This window comes from Lepus europaeus, chromosome 9 (assembly GCF_033115175.1).
Source record: "Lepus europaeus isolate LE1 chromosome 9, mLepTim1.pri, whole genome shotgun sequence".
NCBI classification, from domain to species: Eukaryota; Metazoa; Chordata; class Mammalia; order Lagomorpha; family Leporidae; genus Lepus; species Lepus europaeus.
In genome coordinates this window covers 26,475,352-26,500,761 of record NC_084835.1, presented here as the reverse complement: position 1 = coordinate 26,500,761, position 25,410 = coordinate 26,475,352, and the positions used below count along the sequence as shown (strand labels likewise).

Below are 25,410 nucleotides of genomic sequence, written 5' to 3'. Positions count from 1 at the left end.
ATTTAATTAATATTAAGATCATACTTTGAGCAAATTCTGTTTAGGAAGGTAGAGATTCATGTTTTTCCCCTGGCAAAACCAACCAATGAAGAAGATAACATAAAAAATTATTATAGAGAGCCAGTGCCTAAGCTTACAATTTGTTTTTGTTGGGACCAGCATTGTTGTTTAGTAGGTAGAGCCACCCCCTGTGATACCAGCATACCATATGTGTGCCAGTTCAAGTACTGGCTGCTCCACTTGCAATCTAGCTCCCTGCTAATGCACCTGGGAGAGCAGCAGAACCTGGCCCAAGTACCTGGGCCTCCATACCCACATGGGAGACCAGAAAGAAGCTACTGGCTCCTAGCTTTGGCTCAGCCCAACCCTAGCTGCTGCAGCCATTTTGGAGTGAACCAGCAGATGGAAGATAACTCACTCTCTCACTCTCACTCTCACTCTCGATCTTTTCTCTTCTCTGTAACTCTCACTTTTCAAATAAATGAATCTTGAGGCTGGTGCTGTGACATAGTGGTTAAAGCCATCGCCTGAAGCACCAGTGTCCTATATGTGCTCTGGTTCAAGACCTGGCTGCTCCACTTTCAATCCAGCTCTCTGCTATGGCCTGGAAAAGCAGTACAAGATGAGCCAAGTGTTTGGGCCCCTGCACCCACGTGGAAGATCCAGAAGAAGCTCCTGGCTTCAGATCTATCCAGCTCTGGCCATTGGGGCCAATTGGGGAGTGAACCACCAGATGGACGACTTCTCTCTGCCTCTCTTGCCTCTGCCTTTCAAATAAGTAAATCTTTAAAAACTAAAATAAAATAAATAAGTAAAGATAAAAGAATTTGTTTTTGAAAAGACTTCCTAAAACAGTTGCTTTTAAGTTGAAACATGGAGAATGAGTTAAAGTTAATGAAGCCAAAAAGAAGTGAAAATGTAATCCAGGCAGTCCAGTTCTTTCAACTGCCCATGATGTGAAATATTTTTTTTTCTTTTTTCTTTTTATTTTTTTTTAATCTTTTTTTGACAGGCAGAGTGGACAGTGAGAGAGAGAGAAAGGTCTTCCTTTGCCATTGGTTCACCCTCCAATGGCCACCGCGGCCGGTGCACTACGGCCAGCATACCACGCTGATCCGAAGGCAGGAGCCAGGTGCTTCTCCTGATCTCCCATGGGGTGCAGGGCCCAAGTACTTGGGCCATCCTCCACTGCACTCCCCGGCCACAGCAGAGAGCTGGCCTGGAAGAGGAGCAACCGGGACAGAATCCGGTGCCCCGACCGGGACTAGAACCCGGTGTGCCGGCGCCGCAAGGCGGAGGATTAGCCTGTTGAGCCGTGGCGCCGGCCATGAAATATTTTTTGATTCCTTCACTTGATCTAAGTAAGTCCTTCAAACCAGAGGAAAACAGGTCTCCAACTTCCTCACACTATACATATCTTTTAATTTGAGAGGAAAAGAAAAAACATTATTAAGGCCTCATTATCCTTCATTATTTTTAATTAAGAAATTGTTCTAAAATTATATTAAGAAACTGTTCTTAAAAGCACAATTCTAGGGGCCAGCATCATGGTCTAGTGGGTAAAGCCCCTCCTGCAACACCAGCATTCCGGCATTCCGTATGTTCTCTGATTTGTGTGTCAGCTGCTCCACTTCCAGTCCAGCTCCCTGCTAATGGCCTGGGGAAAGCAGCAGATGGCCGAAGTGCTTGAGCCTCTGCCATCCATGTGGGAGACCTGGGTGAAGCGCCTGGATTCGACCTGGCTGTGCTGTGGCAATTACAGCCATCCGGAGAGTGAATCAGCAAATATAAAATCTCCTCTCTCTTTTTCCTCCCCTCTCTCCCTCGTCTCTCTCTGACTCTTTCAGAATAAATAAATAAATCTTAAAAAAATAAAAAAGCACAATGCTGGGTTTACACCAAAGCGAAATAGCTTGATGGAATATTTACTAATTTTGGGAATATTTACTAATTTTGTAACAAATATGTGGTTTCTGTTAATGATGTTTCTTTTTCTCTCTCTTTGAGGTGAAAAATGGTTATATGGCTGTTGGTTTTATCGGCCAAATGAAACATTCCACCTAGCTACACGAAAATTTCTAGAAAAAGAAGTTTTTAAGAGTGACTATTACAATAAAGTTCCTGTTAGTAAAATTCTAGGCAAATGTGTGGTCATGTTTGTCAAGGTAAGAAACTCCATTAATCCCAACAGTAATACTCATTCTCTGGGAATAAAATTTAAAAGCACAAAGAGTCTTTATTTATAAACTCAAGAACTCTACCATAAACTGGTTTTAAAGCTGTCTGTATAGTTATATGAAAAGATTTGGGAAAAAGTTAACCTGAAAATGATTATAAAAGAACACTTGCTGATGACACTATTTAACTGTATCCAGTTAGCTTAAAATTTTTTTTTATTTCCAGTTAATTTTCTTACGATGTTTTCTAAAAGATAATCAGTATAAGTTGTCAGTTTGATTTTTAGGTAATAAATACACTTTTCATGTATTTGTCTTATGAGCCCTTTCTAAAGCTTTAAGGAACATTATAGCTATATGAAATATTAATGTATTTTCAAAGAAAAATTGGTAAGCTAAGTGGAATTATTCGTGTTATAAGTTAGAGGGTATTTATTTAATGATTATATTCTGTAGCCAAGGAAATGTTTCTAGTTCTCTTGCCATCTATTGGTTATTAATAACTGCTGGAAAGTCTTTTAACAGTTTAGCTTTTGTTTGTTTTCTTGGTTGGTTGATAGGTTGGCTTTTGCTTTAGTTTACTGGTTTTTCAGGACATTTACCTAATTGATTTTATCGTTATGTCCTCCCCAGGAATACTTTAAATTATGCCCAGAAAACTTTCGAGATGAGGATGTTTTTGTCTGTGAATCACGGTATTCTGCCAAAACCAAATCTTTTAAAAAAATTAAACTGTGGACCATGCCCATCAGCTCAGTTAGGTTTGTCCCTCGGGATGTGCCTCTGCCTGTGGTTCGAGTGGCCTCTGTATTTGCAAATGCAGATAAAGGGGATGATGAGAAGAACACAGACAACTCGGAGGACAGTCGAGCTGAAGACCATCTTAACTTGGAAAAGGTATGGAGGTCATGACCACACAGAAAAGAATTATACATCTTGAAATATTTATTCCAAAAATTGGGTGAATGAATACAAACCCAGAATTAGAAAAATAGCAACAATGTAAAACCTTAGCCTAACAGAAAGGAAAGAAAAATTAACCCTTAGAAAGCAGAACAGCAATGGTATATATAGGAACATTGAAAACTTCCCAAGGGCACCAGTTTAGTGCATCAGGTTAAACCACCACCTTCAGCGCCAGCATCCCCTGTCAGAGCACTTGTTCAAGTCTCAGCTGCTTCACTTAGTATCCTGCAACCCTCGTGGGAGAGCCAGATGGAGGTCCAGGTAAGGCCATCTGGGGAGTGAACCAGCGAATGGGAGATCTCTTTCTGTCTTTTCCTTTTGGTCTGTCACTTTGCCTTTGAAATAAATAAAGTAAATCTTAATTTAAAAGAAGAAAACTTTTCAAGGTATATGGGTAAAAGATAAGTTAATAATGAAGAGTTTACAGAATCGAGTATGGTTCCATTATTATTCAGAAAACCCAAAAAAGTATGTTTACATAAATGAATGTGAAAATAACAGAAAATTATTTGGGGCCAGCACTGTGGCATAGCTGGTAAAGCTGCCGCCTGCAGTGCCGGCATCCATATGGGTGCTGGTTCGAGTCCCAGCTGCTCCACTTCCGATAGCTCTCTGCTATGGCCTTGGAATGCAGTAGAAGGTGGCCCAAGTGCTTGGGCCCCTGCCCCCTCTTAGGAGAGCTGGAAGAAGCTCCTGGCTCCTGGCTTTGGATCCATGCAGCTCCGGCTGTTGTGGCCATCTGAGGAGTGAATCGGCGGATGAAAGACCTCTCTCTCTGCCTCTGCCTCTGCCTCTCTATAACTCTGCCTTTTAAACAAATAAATACATCTTTTTTAAAAAAAGTATTTATATAATAAACCAGTTAATTATTTCTAGAGTTGGATCACAGAAGACTTTAATTTTTTTTAAATTGTACATGCTGTACTATTTGATTTATTTCCAACAAATAATATGACTTGTATAAAATCAAGAAAAAAATTTTAAATTATTATTGTAAAAACTAGAAAAAAATAATTCTTAATATCTTTGGAAAGAAAATCCTTTTAGTGTCCAAACAGTATTTGTTGCAAAAGAAAAGGAGATTGGGGGAAAATGTGATATTTTGTACATCTTACTAATATGAATTTTACTTTTTATTTATGTTTTTTAAACACTGATTTATTGGGGGCCGGTGCTGTGGTGTAGTGGGTAAAGCCGCCGCCTTCAGTGTCGCCATCCCATATGGGCACCGGTTTGAGTTCCGGCTCTCCAGTTCCAATCCAACTCTCTGGTATGGCCTGGGAAAGCAGAAGATGGCCCAAGCCCTTGGGCCCCTGCACCCACATGGGAGACCTGGAAGAAGCTTCTGGCTCCTGGCTTTGGATTGTCACAGCTCCGGCTATTGTGGCCAGTTGGGGAGTGAACCAGCAGATGGAAGACCTCTCTCTGTCTCTGCCTCTTTTTATCTCTCTGTGTAACTCTGACTTTCAAGTAAAATAAATAAATCTTTAAAAAACAAAGATTTATTTATTTATTTGAAAGAGTTACAGAGAAAGAAGGAAACAGAGAGATCTTCCATCTGCTAGTTTATTCCCCAATTGGCCACAATGCCAGTGCTGGATCAGGCCGAAGCCAGGAGCTTCTGGATTTCTTGTGGGTGGCAGGGGCCCAAATACTTGGGCCATCTTCCACTGCTTTCCCAGAACATTGACATGTAGGTGGATTGGAAGTGGACAGCCAGGACAGGAACCAGTGCCCATATAGGATGCCAGAACACTGGCCCCGAAGAAAGTTTTTATTTATTTTCATTTTATTTGAAAAACGGGTGTGGATCTTTGATTTGCTGATTCACTCCCCAAATTCCCACAACAGCAAGAACTGGTTCAGGCTAAAGCAGGGACTGGAAACTCAACCCAAGTCCCCCACATTGGGTAGCAGGGACCTGAGCCACCTGGTACTGCCTTTCAGGACGTATGTTAGCAAGGAAGTTTGAGTCAGAAACAGAAGTGGAATTTGAACTTGGGCACTTTAGAGTAGGATACAGGTGTCCTAAGTGGTATTTTAACCACTACACCAAATGCCACCCCTCATTAATTTTTAAAAAATTATCATTGGAAGCCAGTGTGAGAATTTAGACTTACTGTCTAATATTTGTAAGTTCTCTTAATGAGTTACTTGTTTTTTTTTTAATACTATGTTGCAAAGACAAGTCCTGTAAACTTTTTTATTTATTTATTTATGTATGTATGTATTTATTTGAAAGTCAGAGTTACACAGAGAGGAGAGGCAGAGAGAGAAAGAGAGGTCTTCCATCTGCTGGTTCACTCCCCAGATGGCTGCAACAGCTGGAGCTGTGCCAATCTGAAACCAGGAGCCAGGAGCTTCCGGGTCTCCCACTCAGGTGCAGGGGCCCGAGGACTTGGGCCATCTTCTACTGTTTTCCCAGGCCACAGCAGAGAGCTGGATCGGAAGAGGAGCAGCTGGGACTAGAACTGGTGCCCATATGGGATGCCAGCACTTCAGGCCAGGGTGTTAACCAGCTGCGCCACAGCGCCGGCCCCATAAAGACTAACTTTATAATAGAACCCATTCATCAAAGGAAAAAGTATTCTTAATCTCAGTAATAATTTAATTTGCCACTTTGATTCCCTCAAGTGCCCCCCACATGTCATATATAAGGATACTTCCAAAAGTTCTTGGAAAAATGGAATCAAAAGAGAAATTTACTTTGATGCAAAAGATTTTGAAGTCCATGTATTTCTTTCATAATATGTATTTTATTTTTTAATTTTATTGAATATATATTTTGTTTATTTGAAAGCCAGAGTTAACAGACTGAGAGGAGAGAGGTCTTTCATATGTGGGACCTCTCATTATTAAGGATTTTCTTTTTTCTTTTTTTTTTTTTTTGACAGGCAGAGTGGACAGTGAGAGAGAGAGACAGAGAGGTCTTCCTTTGCCGTTGGTTCACCCTCCAATGGCTGCCGTGGCCAGCGCACCGCGCTGATCTGAATCCAGGAGCCAGGTGCTTCTCCTGGTCTCCCATGCGGGTGCAGGGCCCAAGGGCTTGGGCCATCCTCCACTGCACTCCGGGGCCATAGCAGAGAGCTGGCCTGGAAGAGGGGCAACCAGGACAGAATCCGGCACCCCTACCGGGACTAGAACCTGGTGTGCTGGCGCCACAGGCAGAGGATTAGCCTATTGAGCTGTGGCACCGGCCTATTATTAAGGATTTTCTAAGAAGGCCATTTCATTATCACATTTGAAGATCAGATCATTAAGTGAGATTAAAGGAGGTTTTCATTTTTTGAAGTGTGAAGTTGGTGCTGATGCTGTGACACAGTGGGTTAAAGCCCCAGCCTGCAGCACCAGCATCCCACATGAGTACTGGTTTGAGTCCCAGCTGCTCCACTTTCAATCCAGCTCCCTGATAATGTGCCTGGGAAAGCGGAGAAAGATGTCTTAAGTCCTTGGGCCCCTACACGCATGTGAGAGACCTAGAAGCTCCTGGTTCCTTGCTTCATATTGGCCCAGCTCTGGCTGTTATGGCCATTTGGGGAGTGAGTCGACAGATGGAAGACTCTCTCTCCCTCCCTCCCTCTCTCCCTCCCTCCCTCTCTCCCTCCCTCCCTCTCTCTCTCTCTCTCTCTGTGTGTGTGTGTGTGTAACTCTATCTTTCAAATAAGTAAAATCTTAAAGAAAAGTGTGAAGTTTGAATATTCTCAGAGATGCACTAAAAAAATTGGGGTCTCTGGAGTTTCCTCAGCTTTTGTATGTTTTGGAGTTAATATAGTCGAAGCACTTGTGCCTGTTAAGAGCTGGGTCCTCAGTGAATGATGGTTCTTTCCTACATTAGTCAGAAGTGTCTTTTTTCCCTTTTTAGTCAGGACTTTAAAATAGCAACAATAGTAATGTTTATTAAATGGTTTTCATAAGTCAGTCATTATTTCAACCATGAAGTATATCATTTAAATTTCTTAACAATACCAGCTGGTTGGGCATACTGTCATTATCTTCCTTTTAACTTGCCCAGTATCCCAGCAGCTACTAGGTGACAGACCCTGTGATTTATTAAAAATTTGTATTAAAAAAAATGTTTGTCACAAAGATGATACTGTTCCTCTCTGTTTTATAATAAATCAAAATAGTAAGAATGTTACATCTGTCAGTTGCTGGCATTGTGGCATAGTGGGTTAAACTGTTCTCTGCATTGCTGACATCCCATATGGGTGCTGGCTCGATTACCATTTGCTCTTACTGGTTTTTTAAGATTTATTTATTTATTTGAAAGGCAGAGTTACAGAGAGGTAGAGGCAGAGAGAGAGAGAGAGAGGTCTTCCATCTGCTGGTTCATTCCCCAGATGGCCACAATGACTAGAGCTGTGCCCCATCAGGAGCCAGGAGCCAGGAGCTTCTTCCAGGTCTCCCACACAGGTGCAGGGGCCCAAGGACTTGGGCCATCTTCTACTGCTTTCCCAGACCATAGCAGGGAGCTGGATCAGAAATGGAGCAGCCCGGACTTGAACCAGCAACTATATGGGATGTCAGCAGTGTAGGTGGCGGCTTTACCCACTGTGCCACAGCGCTGGCCCCTTGCTCCACTTCTGATCCAGCTCCCTACTAATGTACCTGGGAAGGCAGCAGAACATGGCCTAAGTACATGGGTCCCTGCCACTCATGAGGGAGACCAAATGGAGTTTCAGGCTCCTGCTTCAGCCTGGCCCAGCTCCAGCTGTTCAGGGCATTTGGGGGAGTAAACTAACCACTGGAAGATAACCCTCTCTCTTTCTCTATCTTTTCTTCTTTCTCTGTCACTCTGCCTTTGAAATAAATAAATCTTTTTAAAAAGAAAAGGAATTAAGGGAGTTAAATAAATACAATAAAGAAGAAGCTTCTATACGGTTTGGTCCTTATACTCTATGATAACGTGTGAATGAATCTGCTTCTGCATACTAATAAGCCTCTCTTTAGAATTTTTCTCTCCTTGGGCCGGCTCTGTGGTGCAGCAGGTTAACGCCCTGGCCTGGAGTGCCGGCATCCCATATAGGCACTGGTTCTTGTCCCGGCTGCTCCTCTTCCTATCCAGCTCTATGCTGTGGCCTAAGAAAGCAGTGGAACACGGCCCAAATCCTTGGACCCCTGCACCCGTGTGGGAGACCCGGAAGAAGCTCCTGGCTCCTGGCTTGGGATCGGCGCATCTCTGGCTGTAGTGGCCATTTGGGGAGTGAACCAGCAGCGGATTGAAGACCTTTCTTTCTGTCTCTCTCTCTTTTTTTTTTTTTTTTTTTTTGACAGGCAGAGTGGATAGTGAGAGAGAGAGAGAAAGGTTCCTTTTTGCCGTTGGTTCACCCTCCAATGACCGCCGCGGCGGCGCACCACGCCGATCCAAAGGCAGGAGCCAGGTGCTTATCCGGGTCTCCCATGGGGTGCAGGGCCCAAGGGCTTGGGCCATCCTCCACTGCACTCCCGAGCCATAGCAGAGAGCTGGCCTGGAAGAGGGGCAACCGGGACAGAATCCGGCGCCCCGACCGGGACTAGAACCCGGTGTGCCGGCGCCGCTAGACAGAGGATTAGCCTGTTGAGCCACGGCGCCAGCCTTTCTCTCTGTCTCTACCTCTCTCTGTAACTCTGTCTTTCAAATCAATAAAATAAATCTTTAAAAAAAAAATAAAAGAATTTTTCTTCCTAAAGGCCCTGGGAATGCGGAAGGAGGGAAGGATAATAAAAAGCATCTTAGGGACCACATTATTTTATGAAAATTAACTAGAAATTTAAAGTCAGTGTAATACTTGGTAAGACTTAGTTTGGTTTCACCAACCTAACTTTTTGGTTTCCTAGCCTTCATTAAAGCTTCCGTTAATGGTTGCTTTTTCTGTTAAGTTAATGTGAAGGAAAGTGTACTTTCCTTTCTTTTCTACTCTCTGTTTTTCAGCTTCCTTTTTTCAACTCATTTTCTTTACCACAGGAAAAAGAAGACGTCCCTGTGGAAATGTCCAACGGCGAACCTGGTTGCCACTACTTTGAGCAGCTCCGTTATAATGACATGTGGCTGAAGGTTGGTGACTGTGTCTTTATCAAGTCCCATGGCCTGGTGCGCCCTCGTGTAGGCAGGTGAGTGTCATTGAAGTAGGGAAAAATGAGATTGGGGCTGAGAGATTTGGAGCCAGTAGAAATTCATCACTCTTAGGATGATGACTAAAGTCCTTCTGGCAATTTCTCTGGCTTCTTCTTACACCACATTTACCCTTTCACCTCTGACTAGATTTTCTTCTTTAAATTCTCCTTTTGTGTGACTGACATTGTGACCCAGCAGGTTAAGCCCCTGCTTACATTGCCAACATCCCATAGTGGAGTCCTGGTTAGATTTCCAGCTATTCTACTTCAGATCCAGCTCCCTGCAAATGCACTTGAGAGGGCACCAGAAAATAGCCCAAGCTCTTAGTCCCCAGCCACCCATGCAGGAGACCCAGAGAGAGTTCCAGGCTTCTGGCTTCTCCATGGCTGTTATAGGCATTTGGGGGAGTAAATCAGTGGAAGGAAGATCTCTTTTGTGTCTGTTTTTCTCTTTCACTCTGACTCTTTCAATCTCACTTTTTTTTTTTTCTTTTTTTATTTGACAGATAGAGTTAGACAGTGAGAGAGACAGAAAGAAAGGTCTTCCTTCCATTGGTTCACCCCCTAAATGGCCGCAATGGCCGAAACTACGCCAGTCCGAAGCCAGGAGCCAGGTGCTTCCTCCCGGTCACCCATGTGGGTGCAGGTGCCCAAGTACTTGGGCCGTCCTCCACTGCCTTCCCAGGCTACAGCAGAGAGCTGGACTGGAAGAGGAGCAATTGGAACTAGAACCCGGCGCCCATGTGGGATGTTGGTGCCACAGGCGGAGGATTAACCAAGTGAGCCACAGCACCAGCCCTTTCAATCTCACTTTCAACTCTGCCTTTTTTTTTTTTTTTTTTTTTTTGACAGGCAGAGTGGATAGAGAGAGAGAGAGAGACAGAGAGAAAGGTCTTCCTTTTTGCTGTTGGTTCACCCTCCAATGGCCGCTGCGGCCGGCGCATCTCGCTGATCCGAAGCCAGGAGCCAGGTGCTTCTCCTGGTCTCCCATGCAGGTGCAGGGCCCAAGGACTTGGGCCATCCTCCACTGCCTTCCCAGGCCATAGCAGAGAGCTGGCCTGGAAGAGAGGCAACCAGGATAGAATCTCGCGCCCCAACCGGGACTAGAACCTGGTGTGCCGGCGCTGCAAGGTGGAGGATTAGCCTGTTAAGCCACGGCGCCGGCCTCAACTCTGCCTTTCATATAAATAATCCTTTAAATAAATAAGTAAATTGCTCCCATTGGCTCTTTTTTTCTTCTCCCACCATTTATTGAACTCTCCTGTCCGAAATCTCTCTGCCCATTTTATTTGATAAATTCCTTTGGTTTAAATTGAAATGATACTTTTCTTAAGGTAGGTTTTCCTGTCTCCTGCACATTCAGTTAGTTTCCCTGTTAATACACTCCTGTATTTCCTTCTCTTTGGAATATATTTCACATATTGGTCTTTATTTTGCTATTGTCACGTTTCCAAACCCTCTTTCTAGATGCCCTGGGAGTAGGAACTCTTCTGCTCCTCTTTATGTCCCCTACTCAAATCATAGTGCATGAAACATAGTAGAGGCTCAGATATTTGGGGAATAAGTAAATTGACAAAAGGGTGGTGTTATCGTTGAATTGCAGATAATAGTAATGGAGTCTGGTGTAGGGTTGGACAGTAGAGAACAGTGGTTAAGAACAGTAGTTTGTTTCAGGAGATCTTGGTTTAAGTCCAAGCTCTGCTAGTTGTATGTCTTTAGTCAAATGATTTAATGAAATCATTGGTTTCTCTGGGCTTCAGTTTCCTCATCATACTTTTTCATCATTCAGTAAGCTTTATTACATTTGCTTTTTGCCAGGTCCAAGGGTACATTAAGTGATAAAGCAGAAAAGTCTTTTTAATCCTTGGGAGCTTGGTTCTAGTGGAAAGACGAAATTAAACATCGTGAATAAGTAACATGTGTACTATGTTAGATTCTGATACATGTTGTAGAAAAAGTAGAGCAGGGTAAGGGGAATTGGAGGTTCCAAGGTCAGAGTAGGGAGGATGATTCTATATAGATCTCACTGAAAAGTTGGCAGTTCAGCCAACAGTCGAAAAACTGAGGGAATGAGTAATGTGGCTATCCAGGGAAAAAAACATTCTCGCCAGAGGAAACAACAAATATAAAGGCCTGAGTGAGAGGGCTGCCAGGCCTGCAGCTTACTCCTGGCACACTGAGCCATTTGGGAGTTAGGTAAGAGATGAGGGCAAGGGATAACATTTTAATCGTGTAGGGTCTCAGCAACCATTACAGGGACGTGGGCTTTTATTGAGCTAAATAGACTACCATTGGATTGCTTCAAGCACAGAAGTGACATTTGTTTTGGTTCTTAATGAGATTGCTCTGCCTACTGGCTGCTGAGAATAGACAGTAAAGGGTCAAGGGTAGAAGCAAGATCTGTTCAGAGGCTATTGCAGTAATCCACACAAGATTGATAGTGACTCAAACCAGGGTGCTTGCAAAGGGTACTCTTTTGAAGGGCAAGTTAGTAGTTTTGCTGATACATGGGATGTAGGCCCTGAGAGAGAAAAGGGGTTAAGAATGATTCCTGTAATTTGGCCTGGGGACTAGAAGGATAGAGTTATCATTAACTGAAGTAAAGATGTTGTGTCATATCAGGAATCTGAGAATATGGTATAGTAATACCAGCTTTATGTGTTAGTTGTGAAGAATAGTACAGTATCTGGTACACATCAGCCAGGTAAAAATTTTTGTTTGTTTCTGGGGAGGTAGTATACTGATTTTCATCAAATTCTCAAGGATGAAGATCTGAGTTTTTTAAAAGGCTATGAACCAGGCCATGCTCCATGGCACAGCAGTGAAGTTGCTGCTTGGGATGCCCACATACCATATGGGAGTGCCTGGGATAAAGTCCCCCCTCTGTTTCCTGTCCAGCTTCCTGCTAATGTACCTGGGATGATGGCTGAAGTTATTTGGGTCCCTGCCATCAACATGGGAGACTTAGAGTTCCTGGCTCCTGCCTTCAGCCTGACACAGCCCAGGTGTTGTGGGTGTTTGAGGAATGAAACAGTATTTAGAAGATATCTCTGTCTCCCTGTGTCTCTCAGCCTTTCAAATAAATAAAAGTGAATAAATAAATGTTTTTGAAAAAGATTGTGAGCATTGTCATAAAGGGCTATCTGCAACTTGTGATCTGACCCCAAATATTGATGGTTTATATCTTTATTTGATCAAAATCCAATGACAAATGTTTAGTTCTATTTCCATCATGAGCGACTTGGTGGAAATCAATGAAATTGTCTTATGAAAACAGCAAGAGAAATTTCTCTTAATGGCATGAATTATTAAGTTTTCTTCAAGAATGAAGCTGTTTTAATTTAATCTCTCCATTTTCCCCCCAAGAATTGAAAAAGTGTGGGTCCGAGATGGAGCTGCATATTTTTATGGCCCCATCTTCATTCACCCAGAAGAGACAGAACATGAGCCCACAAAAATGTTCTACAAGAAAGAAGTGTTTCTGAGTAATCTGGAAGAAACCTGCCCCATGACATGTATTCTGGGTAAGAATTTAGCTTTCTCATTTAATCACATTCATCTCATCAAAATGAAGTACTAATTCTGAGCTAGGCACTGTAAGTAGGTATTATGTAGAGCAATGAACAAATCGATACCTCTGTCTCACAAAAGACTTACATCAGTTAGGAGGTTGGGGGGTCAATAAGTAAGTTTAAAAATACAGAGGTATAGATTCTCAGGTGGCAATTAGGGCTGTGAATGAAAATAAAAGAGTAAGAGGATTTGGAGTAGTGTGGGGTGAGATCCTGTAGTCAGGAGAGGGCTTGCTAATAGATGGCATGAGTGGTAGAGTCCTGTAGAAAGTGAGAAAGGAAATCGTCGTGATATCAGATTTTGCTCCCTATAGGCACAGCAAATGCCACATGCAAAGCCCTTCCTTCCGGTAGTGTATCCAGGCGTGTTTGAAACCTTGTGAGGAAGCTGGATGGCCAGAGCCAGGCAGTGGGTGTGTTAGGGGATGAGCCCTCAGTCATGGTAGGCTCTGTAGATGGGACAGAGATTGGGTTTGGACTGGATGGGAAGTCCTGGGAGTTGTTTGAGCAAAATGGTGATACTGAACTACAGACGTTAGAGGAATCACTGACGTATATGGAGCATATGCTATAAGAATGTGAACCAGGCCAACCACTGAAAAGACTGGTAGGTTCTGTTGGACTCTTAGCCCTGATAGCATTTTACCCACCTCAGGCTCTGTTAGTTTCTGTTCAGTTATCCTACTGAGAGATCACAGTCACATTCTGTTTCTTAGACCTGGATGCATGTATCTTGTACTAGCATTGTTTTCTATTGTGTTTCTTCTGACCCTGAGTTACTTCTACAGCTTATATGTTTTGCAATAGCTTTCAAAAGAGTACTAGTTAGAAGCTTTACATTAATTGCTCTTGATTTTAAAGAAGCCACCACAACCAAAAAGGAAATTGATGATTAAAAAGCCTTTTATATATTTTTTTATTTTGATTTTGTTTGATTACTGTAATGGTTCCTAGCTAGGTTCTTTGAGTTTTTTTACAATTGGATATCATAAAAATGTCTGAATGACTAATAGTTCAACACATCTTCTCTTTTCCCACGTGGTGAGAGGGTTCAAACACCAGTGAAGTCATTAACTTCTTCTTGAGTTTCTGTAGCAGAGAATGTTTCGATCCAGACTTAAGCATTGCCCCTGAACCTTAGTTTCTAGTGTAAAACCTACCAGGGACCCAGCAGGAGCGTGACAAATGTGGAGCTGAAATCTCCTTTGAGTAGGACAATTATATCTTTCTTTTTTGTTTGTTTGTTTGTTTAGTTATTTTCTTAGTGGGGAATCACAAATCACGTCTGAGATTTATGACCATTTAGTTTGAATTAATATCAGCTTAGCTTCATCAGTACACAGGAACTTGGCTCGTAACAGCTCCATCCTTCCCTTTCTGTAGTGGTTTTGTCACATTTATGTGCCTGTTGATACAGATTTTTTAAATTGGTCTTGAAAATCATGTAGAAAAAAAGTAGAGTTATAAACGAAATATAACTTTTTTATATTTACCTTTGTGGTTACATCTATTGTTTTATTTTTTTTTAATTTCTTTGTATAGCGTCAAATTATTGTCTAATGTCTTCATTTCAGCATGGACTTCCTTTAGCATTTCTTGTAGGACAGGTCTGCTAGTGACAGATTCTCCCCTATTTATCTGGCAAAGTCAAATTTACTCTCCTTCATCTTTTCTAGTGAATGAGCCTTGATTTCTTGTTTCTTTGTGTGCCTCATAATTTTTTGTTGAAAACTAGACATTTAGAAAACTGTAATATGATAATGGGAAATCACGTTTTTCCAACCTCTCCTCAAGCTTTTTTGTTTCTGCTTGTTATGGTTTGTAGTTGTTTGTTAAATAGCTTTTCTGAGCTGATTTTTGAGTATTGTATTCTTTATTATATATGGTCACTGAAATTTGTTTTTGTTAACTTTAGTGGTCAACTAGTGATTTGACAGAGATCTTTTTAACTGCCTGAAATCAAAACAAACCAAGTAAAAAACTCTAAGTCTTTGCAATTAAATTTTCTTTCTATGTTGGAGTAAACCTTAAACATTTAGCTCCCACGTGGGACAGGGGCCCAAAGATGGTCCAAGAGGAGAGGCAGAGAGAGAGAGAGAGAGCGAGAGAGAGGTCTTCCATCCACTGGTACACTCCTCAATTGGCCACAATAGTTGGAGCTGCGCCAGTCCGAAGGCTGGAGCCAGGAGCTTCTTCCAGGTCCTCCTCCACATGGGTGCAGGGCCCAAAAACTTGGACCATCTTCTGCTGCTTTCCCAGGCCATAGCAGAGAGCTGTATCAGAAGAGGAGCAGCCGGGATGCAAACCTGACACCCATATGGGATGCCAGCACTGTAGGCTGGGGCTTTAACCTGTTGTGCCACAACACCAGCCCCCCCCCCCTTTTTTTTTTTTATATTTATTTTATTTATTTGAAGAGTTACACAGAGAGAAGGAGAGACAGAGAGAGAGGTCTTCCATCCTCTGGTTCACCACCAAGTTGGCCTCAATGGCAGGAGCTGCACCGATCCAAAACCAGGAGCCTGGAGCTTCTTCTGGATCATCCCACGTAGGTGCAGGAGCCCAAAGACTTCGGCCATCCTCCACTACTTTCCCAGGCCATAGCAGAGAGCTGGATCAGAAGTGGAACAGCCAGGAGTCGAGCTGACGCCCATACGGGATTGTGGCATTACAGGCAGTGGCTTTACTCATTAAGCCACAGCGCTGGCCCCTAATGGTTTTTAAACAAATGAAAATATGCCCAACCTCAGCCATTAGAAAAATGCAAATTTAAACTACACAGGTACCTTTGTTTTTCTTTTTTTTTTTTTTTTTAACCTATTAAGGGGCCTGCACTGTGGCATAGAGGGTAAAAGCTGCCACCTGCAGCGCCAGCATTCCATATGGGTGCCAGTTTAAGTCCCAGCTGCTCCACTTCCAATCCAGCTCCCTGCTATGACCTGGGAAAGCAGTAGAAGATGGCCCAAGTTCTTGGGCCCTGCACCCATGTGGAGGAGGACCTGGAAGAAGCTCCTGGCTCCAGCCTTCGGACTGGCGCAGCTCCAACTATTGTGGCCAATTGAGGAGTGAACCAGTGGATGGAAGACCTCTCTCTCGCTCTCTCTCTCGCTCTCTCTCTCTCTCTCTCTCTGCCTCTCCTCTTTCTGTGTAATCTGACTTTCAAATAAATAAATAAATCTTTAAAAAAATTTACATACAAAATGGTATAAATAATGTTACCATTTGTAGGAGTTTTTTGTTGTAATAAAATACATATAAAATCAACCATTAAAACCATTTTTAAGTATACAGTTCAGTGGTATTAACCTGTTGATAATATTGTGCAACCATTACCACTATCCATTATAAAAATTTTTCATCATCCCAAATAGAAACTTACTTTCTGGCTCTAAGAATTTTGCCCATTCTAGGTAATGCATATAAATGAAATCATAATATTTGCCCTTTTGTATCTGGTTTATTTCAGCTGGCATTTTTTTTAAAGATTTATTTGAAAGTCAGAGTTACACAGAGAGAGGAAAGGCAGAGAGAAACAGAAGTCTTGCAGCCACTGATTGACTCCCCAATTGGGCACAACTGCCAGAGCTGTGCCAATCCGAAGCCAGGAGCTTCTTCCGGCCCTCCCACACAGGTGCAGGGGCCCAAGGACCTGAGCCATCTTCTTCTGCTTTCCCATGCCATAGCAGAGAGCTGGATCAGAAATGGAGCATCCAGGACTCAAAGTGGCACCCATATGGGATGCCAATACTTCAGGCGGCAGCTTTACCGCTATGCCACAGCGCCGGCCCCACCTAGCATGTTTTAAGCTTCATTCATGTTTTTGTATTTTTTTTTTTTTAAGATTGATTTATTTATTTGAAAGTCAGAGTTACATAGAGAGAGGAGAGGCAAAGAGAGAGAGGTTTTCCATCCACCGGTTCACTCGCCAATGGCTGCAACAGCAGGAGCTGCGCCAATCCGAAGCCAGGAGCCAGGAGCTTCTTCCAGGTGTCCCACGTGGGTGCAGGGGCCCAAGGACTTGGGCCATCTTCTGCTGCTTTCCCTGGCCATAGCAGAGAGCCAGATTGGAAGAGGAGCAGCTGGGACTAGAACTGGCGCCCATATGGGATGCCTGCACTTCAGGCCAGGGCGTTAACCCGCTGCGCCACAGCACCGGTCCCTGCATTTCTTTTTAAGACTAGATAATATTCCATTGTATTTATCACATTTTGTTTATCTGTTGATAAACATTCTGGGTGATTCTAAATCTTAGCTCTCGTGAATAGTGATGCTGTGATTATTGGTATACAAGTATTTGAGCCTCTGCTTTTAGTTGTTTTGTATATATATCTCATGGTCACTCTGAGGACCTGCCAGACTGTTTTCTTTTTACAACAAGTACACTATTTTACTATCCCTCCAGCAACATACAAGTGTTCTGATTCCCCCACATAGTTGCCAACACTTGTGATTTTCTGGTTTCTTTTTTTCTAATAGTTAGCCTAGATATAAAATTGTATCTCTGTGGTTTTGATTTGCTTCTCCCTAATAATTCATGATGCTAAGCATAGTTTCATGTGTTTATTGGCTTTGGAGAAATATCTCTTCAGATCCTTTGCCCAGTTTTTAATGAGATTATTTGTCCTGTTATTAAGTTGAACGGGTACTTTGTATCTCCTGGATCTGTACTCTTAATAGATGTTAGATTTGTAAATATTTTCCCTTTATGTGTTGTCTTTTCACTATTTTATTTATTTTATTTTATAGAGCAGGAGATCTTCTATCCACCGATTCATTCCCCAAATGTCCATAACAAATAAGGCTGGGGCAGACTGAAACCAGGAGCTCAGAGTTCACTCTGGGTCTCCCACATGAGTGGAAGGGACCCAGGTACCTGAGCCATCACTCGCTGCTTTCCAGCGTGTACATTAGCAGGAAGCTGGAGCTGGAAGCAGAGCTGCGCCTCAAACCCAGACCTTCGATAGGGATGCAGGCTTTCCAAGCAGTATCTTAAATCCTATGCCAAATACCCAACTCTCATTTTACATTCTTGGTAGTATCTTTTTGTTTTTGTTTTTTTTTGGGGGGGGGGGGATTTAAAGGTATTTTTTAGAATCAAGGACCTCCAGTCGGAGCGGCATGGAGTGGGGCTTCCAAGAGGAAAACCCAAAGGGGACATGGCAGTTGACTTTAAGTATAATTTCAAAGGGGAAAAAAAAAACTTCATGATCAGATTGGCATTGTTACGAGGCAGAGACAAAAACCATCAAAATACCTCATTTACAATTCTCCATCCTGTCTGGCCTGCTAGGGTAGCATCCTTTGGAGCACAAAAGTTTTTAATTTTGTTGAAGTCCAGTTTATTTTCTATGGCTGCTTGTGCTTTTTGTTTATCTAAGAAGCCATTGCAGGGGCCGGCGCTGTGGCACAGTGTGTTAACGCCCTGGCCTGAAGCACCAGCATCCCATATGGGCGCCGGTTCAAGACCCGGCTGCTCCACTTCCGATCCAGCTCTCTGCTATGACCTGGGAAAGCAGTAGAAGATGGCTCAAGTCCTTGGGCCCCTGCACCCACGTGGGAGACCCGGAAGAAGCTCCTGGCTCCTGGCTTCAGATCGGTGCAACTCCAGCTGTTGCGGCCATCTTGGGGGGTGAACCAGCGGATGAAAGGCCTCTCTCCGTCTCTCCACCTCTGCCTATCCCTGTCTGTAACTTTGTCTTTCAAATAAATAAATCTAAAAATTAATTCATTAATTAAATAATTCTCTTGGAGCTAACTTTGTAGCACAGTGTGTTGAGCCAGTGTCCCATGTAAGTGGCAGTTTAAGTCCTGGCTGCTCCACTGCTGATCCAGCTCCCTGCTAATGTGCCTGAGAAAGCAGCAGAAGATGGCCTGAGTACTTGGGCTCCTGGCATCCACGAGGGAGACTCAAATGGAGTTCCAGACTCCTGGAGTTCCAGTGAACTAATAGGTAGAAGATCTCTCTCTCTCTCTCTGTCTCTCTCCCCCCCCCCCCCAGCTCTGCCTTTCAAATAAGTAAATAAATCTTTTTTTTTTTTTAAGTTCCTTGTTTTTATTCTATTTATGTTCTTGAAAGAAAGAGAGCTCCAATTTGCTGCTTTACTCACCAGATGTTGCAACAGCTAGGGCTGAGCAAGGCAGAAAACAGGAGCCAGGAACTCAGTCTGGGTCTCCCACGTGAGTGGCAGGGACCAAGTACTTGAGCTATCACCTGCTGCCTCCCAGGGTGCACATTGGCAGGAAGCTGGAATGAAGAGCAGAGCTTGGGGATCAAACACAACACTCTGATACAGAAGGCAGGTATCTCAAGCAGCAGCTCAACCCTGCAACAAATACTTACCCTTCAGCTAATTTTTATAGATGATTATGAGATAAGATTCCAAGTTCTTTCTTTTGCGTTTGGAAATCCAGTCATCCCTGTACTTTAAAAAACCATCCTTGACCCCCATTGAATTGTCTTGTCACCCACCCTTTTCACAAATCAGTTGTCCATAAAAGTTCAATTGTGTGAGTTTATCTCTAGACTTTATTTTTTGTTTTTAAAGATTTATTTATTTAAAGGCAGAATTACAAAGAGGCAGAAGCAGAGAGAGAAAGAGAGCGCGAGAAGGGTCTTCCATCCACTGGTTCACTCCCCACACAGCCACAATGGCCAGAGCTGAGCTGATCCCAAGCCAGGAGCTTCCTCCAAGTCTCCCACATGGGTGCTGGGGCCCAAGGACCTGAGCCGTACTCCACTGCTCTCCCAGGCCATAGCAGATGAGAGAGCTGAATCAGAAATAGAGCAGCTGAGTCTCAAACCAGTGCCTGTATGGGATGCCGGTGCTGCAGAGAGCGGCTTTACTGGCTGTGCCACAGCACCAGCCCCTCTATAGAGCTTCAGTGCTATTCCATTGGTCTATATGGTCTATCCTAATGACAATATGTAATTTTTAATTTTTTTTTATTTTTTGGACAGGCAGAGTGGATAGTGAGGGAGAGAGACAGAGAGAAAGGTCTTCCTTTTTGCCGTTGGTTCACCCTCCAATGGCCGCCACGGCCGGCGCACCATGCTGATCCAAAGCCAGGAGCCAGGTGCTTCTCCTGGTCTCCCATGCGGGTGCAGGGCCCAAGGACTTGGGCCATCCTCCACTGCCTTCCCGGGCCATAGCAGAGAGCTGGCCTGGAAGAGGGGCAACCGGGATAGAATCTGGCGCCCCAACCGGGACTAGATCCGGTGTGCCGGCGCCGCAAGGCGGAGGATTAGCCTGTTAAGCCACGGCTGGCCAATTTTTTATATTTTTAAAGGGGAAAATTAAACCTTGCTTATTTTCTTTAAAACCAGACAACTAGGAAATATATGAAAGCATTCAAACAGTAAACAGGCTATCTTATCATTTAAGTAACTTGGTTTAAAAAAAAAAAAAAAGTTCCTCATCAAAAGTGATAAGGAGCAGAACACTGCGTGTTACAAAAGCCCCAAGCAGAAGTGGTATTTACTGTGGGGCTGCCCTCCTTTGCTCTCGGGGAGTCATGGCCAGTCCTAGCCCAAGTTGCTTGCCTTTTTTCCCCTTGACCTTACTGTTGCATTTTGAACCATGTGATTGTATTAAATTTAAAAAATAATAAATTTTTAAAACAGCTGTGAATTGGGACCACGATTTACTCTCTCGATTTCTCTCCAACTTGCTGTTTCAGGAAAGTGTGCTGTGTTGTCATTCAAGGACTTCCTCTCCTGCAGGCCAACTGAAATATCAGAAAATGATGTTTTGCTGTGTGAGAGCCGCTACAATGAGAGCGACAAGCAAATGAAAAAATTCAAGGGATTGAAGAGGTTTTCACTCTCTGCTAAAGTGGTAGATGATGAAATTTACTACTTCAGGTAAAGCCTGAATAACTAAAGCACTTCAGCTAAAAACAAAACAGTGTGTAGCCCTGTGTTTTAATTAGTTTTTAAACTAGAGAAGTATGAATTTCAAAGAGAAAATATTATTTAGGTAAAGGTAAAAGAAAAGTCCTCATTATCTGCTGAGACGTGTTAACTGCTTTTATAGTGCCCTGACTCAGACTTCAGTCTGAGTTGTAGAACGGAAACAGAACTACTTGGTTCTCATTCATATCCTTCCTGTTAGGACATTGCTCAGTTCCACAAATTATGAAAACTCTTTGCCCATATGTAGGCAACTAGATCTGATTTTGAACTCATTGCTTTTCTGGTCTCCCACAAAGGTACAGGGGCCCAAGCATCTTCCACTTCCACTTTGGGCCATCTTCCACTGCTTTCCCAGGCTATAAGCAAAGAGCTGGATCAGAGGAGGAGCAGCCAAGACTGGAACTAGTGCCCATATGGGATGCTGGCACTGCAGGTGGAAGTTAATCTGCTAACACTACAGCGCCAGCCCATGGGAGAATTGTTTAAAAACAAGCGTCTCAGGGCAGGCCTTGTGGCATAGTGGATTAAGCCACCGCCTGCGTTGCTGTCATCCCATGTGACCACCAGTTCGTGTTCTGGCTGCTTCACTTCCAATCCAGATCCTTGCTAGTGGGCCTAGGAAAGCAGTGAAATATGATCTAAGTGCTTGGGCTCCTGCACCCATGTGGGAGACCGAGAAGAAGCTCCAGGTACTCAGGTAGCCCTGGCCCTTGTGACCGTTTAGGGAAGAAACCAGCAGATGAAAGATCTCTGTCTCTGTCTCTCTCTGTCTCTGTCTCTCTCTCTCTCTCTCTCTCTCGTGTGTGTATATGTGTGTCTTTCCCTCTCTCTCTGCAATTCTGCCTTTGAAATAAATAAAAAGTAAATATTTTGGGGCTGGTGCTGTGGTGTAGTCGGCTAATCCTCCACCTGTGGTGCCAGCATCCCATATGGACACCAGTTCGAGTCTTGACTGCTCCTCTTTGGATTCAGCTCTCTGCTATGTCCTAGGAAAGCAGTAGAAGATGGCCCAAGTGATTGGGCCCCTGTACCCATGTGGGAGTCCCAAAAAGTAAATCTTTTAAAAATAAATAAATCAAGCATCTCTAAGTAGAAGTGACTTCCTTAATATGTATTTATTTAAACTCCCTTACTGCCCTTAGAGTGTATGTTGCAGATTGCAGGAATGTATTTCTAGATATTAAGGTAGAACACTGGTTTCTGACTAGTGTTAGGTGATTTTAATTTTTTATGTTATTTTTTTCAGAAAACCAATCGTTCCTCAGAAGGAGCCCTCACCTTTGTTGGAAAAGAAGATCCAGTTGCTAGAAGCTAAATTTGCTGAGTTAGAAGGTGGAGATGATGATATTGAAGAGATGGGGGAAGAAGATAGTGAGGTGATCGAGCCTCCTTCTCTACCTCAGCTCCAGACTCCCCTGGCCAGTGAGCTGGACCTCATGCCCTACACTCCCCCACAGGTGAAGGTGACAAGTTCCTGGTACTGGTTTTATTCCCAGCTTTGGTTTGCAGCTTCTCCATAGGTGGGCTTCCACTTAGAATACTGCAGGAAAGCACGGCATTTTTTTCCTTTCTCAGTGCCTTTGTTGATTTATTTATTTTTGTTGATTGAAATTAAATCTATCATATTACTAAGCCAATAATAATCCATTGTTTATCATATTAATGCTGTTAATCATTTAAAATATATATCTTTAAAATTTCATATTTGGTTTAATGGCAAGTTCAGTTAAAAGACTCTCCCTACCTTACATTAGAAAAGCAATAAGGAATGGCATCAACCTAGTACTCTAACTTTTATCACCTGTATCTTTTTAATATCTCTTTCTTTAGGACCTCAACCAGGGTTAAGGTGATCCCTGTTTGTATTTGTTGTTGTTTAGAATTTTCTCAAGAATTAATTATGAGGTCACCGTTACAGATTACAGTCATGGAATTCAGTGAAATTTTCATGTATGTCTTATATGGTAGGAAGCAAAGAAGAAATATACTTTGACCAAGAAAATGACCAGCTATAAACTGAACATGTCTGTAAAACAGTAACTGTTGAATCCTGTGTTCCTGGTTTCCAGAAACTGAGCGATTAACTAAATGCAGTGTTCTGATGCACTATAAAAGCTTTCTGTCTTACAGTCTACCCCAAAGTCTGCCAAAGGCAGTGCAAAGAAAGAAGGCTCCAAACGGAAAATCAACATGAGTGGCTACATCCTGTTCAGCAGTGAAATGAGAGCTGTGATTAAGGCCCAGCATCCAGACTACTCTTTTGGGGAGCTCAGCCGACTGGTGGGGACAGAATGGAGAAACCTGGAGACGGCCAAGAAAGCAGAATATGAAGGTAAATAGAAACAATGCACAACTGTCTCAGCTTTCTAAGCAAGGATATGTTTATAGAAATGCACGTGCATAGACAGGTTTTACTTTCTTGTGCTTACCACTTGCACATGAACTTTGTGTTGGGGACTTCTCCAGATGGTACCCAGCCAGCAGTCTAGATGCCAGCCCTGACTGACTGAGCAGAGCGCTGCCCTTGACTTGACCCCTGAGGCTGGTGGTGTTCTCCCGCAAGAGTTCTCAAACAGGAATACTTGGCTATTAAAAATTGCATGAGTTTCTTCTTTCATTGAGCCCTTTAAACACACATATATTGAGCTGGAGAATGATTATATAATGATGTTAATTATAATTTTGGTTAATATATTCATCAGGAAGGGGCCCTTTAAAATCAGCAGTCTTCTGTTATGGCTCTTGATAAGCCCTATGTTTAAACTTAGACTGAGGCTTGGCTGTAGTACTTGGTTCCTTTAGGCCAGTCCTGGCCTGTGCTGTGTCTTACTATGGCTGTTTTTAAGGCAGCTGGGGTCTGTTTGATAAAGCTCAACTGCCTTTATTTTCCTTTTACTTTATAACTAAAGTACTTTGGTCCGTGAGCTGTCATTCAAGCACTTGATGATTCTGACCATTAGGGACAGATACTTCAGAGAGATTTTTGTCTTTTTAGTTTTCTGTTCTTTTTAAAATATCGAGCATGGCTTTAATAAATGAGTAGTAAACATTAGTTTAGGCAGGTCTATTGCTCTTGGAACTGTATTTTTCCGTTGGAGGTTTATGTGTTCATTTTCCAGTTCAGAGCCATCCTCTGTGGTGGTCAGTTATTACGTACCTCAGCTAGGTCCAAATCCATTATTTTCAGCAAACATCAATTATTAAAGTTTCTCCCCTTATTAAAGTTTATGAAGTCTCCAAGAAAACCCTTTTTTGAAAATTCCTTTCATTTATTACAATTAATCGATGATTACAAAATTAATCTGACAGTCTTCCGCAGAGATCTTGTGCTGTACCCTAATCCTCCTGAAGGCTGCTCAGCAGAAAAATACCCTGTGGCAAGACCAGTCTGAGAAGCACTCCAAGCTGTTTCTTGGAAAGTCACTGCACATATTACCATGTTAAAGCCTTAAGGAGCTGTAGTTTAAAAAAAAAAACCTGCTCTTTGGTTATCTGTCATTTTCTGAAATTTGACCAGGTAGTCATGTAATGTCTATTAGTATAATAAAAAAACTGATACCTTGTGCAACATTCTTTGAGTTCCTTAAGAACTATCTTAGGGGAGCTTTGATATTTCTGACCTTAGTGAAAGCGAAAACCAAGTATACCTCTCAGTTCAAGGAATGTTAGAAATGAAGCTAACAGGGGTGTAAAACCTGTTCCCTGGCCCATAAAGCCAGTACTGTGTGACAGGTAAATTAGGGTGTGAACAAGAGAGACCCATCTGAAGTGATGGAGAGGTAAAAACATTGGGGCAGAGCTGAGAGGAAGAGATGAAAGATTCAGAGGAGAGTGTGAAATTCCCTGAGAACCCAGTGAGGATGAGCTCGTGACTCAGTTGCCTCTGCCTGAGCCACGAGAACTGAACTTTTGCTGTTCTTACCCATTGAATTCAAACCCAGAATTTGAAGTTTGACTGGCTTTGTTTTAATAATTTTGTTTCCTCAGACAGCCCAGTTGGGTTTGTCTCAGAAAGAGCCAACAGGTAGCCAGTCCAGTATTCCATCCACAGTCCTAAATTTTTCTTTTTTTCAGCTTCATTTTTTTGGTCTCTCATTCTATTGTATCATTTGTAATAAAAATACTAAAATTTAATGTGGGGGTTTAGAGTCTTTTTGTTTCTTGGCTTTTGTGTTTTTTTTTTTTTTTTTTCTGCTGAGGAAGTAGTTGTTCTAATGGCCTTTGTTCCTCATATTCAATTGTATTGAGTGTACAGAGTCTATAAGCTGGGACAGTGGTAGTGAGTGAAGTCCACGTAGGCGACTCTGTCACAGCAACGGGGCCTTTGACTCACTCGGCTTTCCCCACACTGTTGCACTAAAGGAGAACTGGGGCTGTAGCTTCTCGATTCTCTTTTAGGCAAGGTGATGTTGAGTTATTTTACCCCTCCTCAGATTAGCTGTAGCCCTTTGAACACCATGTTGGAGGGTTAATGTGTGGCAGTTGGGGTGTGATATCAGGAGTCAGAGTCATAGATTGCTGAGTTCTCTCTGCATCTTTGGACAAATCATTACCAGTCTCCCATCCTCCGTTTGCCCATGTGAAGAGTGGGGAGGATTTCCTAATTAAGAATGGTAACTCAGAAAAAAGCCTGTGTGGTGGGAGCTTTGGGAATACATACAGCACTTCTAGAGTTCTCCCATGGGGACCC

General features: G+C 42.9%; 1 protein-coding gene across 17 annotated transcripts in view; it reads left to right on the top strand.

Moving 5' to 3' along the window:
• PBRM1 (polybromo 1) overlaps positions 1–25,410 on the top strand; it is a 136,092-nt gene that overhangs the window by 98,998 nt on the left and 11,684 nt on the right. For all 17 annotated transcript variants that reach the window (XM_062201045.1, XM_062201043.1, XM_062201042.1 and 14 more), the window contains 7 exons: positions 2,008–2,165; positions 2,811–3,074; positions 9,088–9,233; positions 12,603–12,760; positions 20,486–20,669; positions 21,967–22,177; positions 22,851–23,052. In XM_062201045.1, coding sequence (XP_062057029.1) covers positions 2,008–2,165; positions 2,811–3,074; positions 9,088–9,233; positions 12,603–12,760; positions 20,486–20,669; positions 21,967–22,177; positions 22,851–23,052 — 1,323 coding nt within the window. The remainder of the gene's footprint in view (positions 1–2,007; positions 2,166–2,810; positions 3,075–9,087; positions 9,234–12,602; positions 12,761–20,485; positions 20,670–21,966; positions 22,178–22,850; positions 23,053–25,410) is intronic.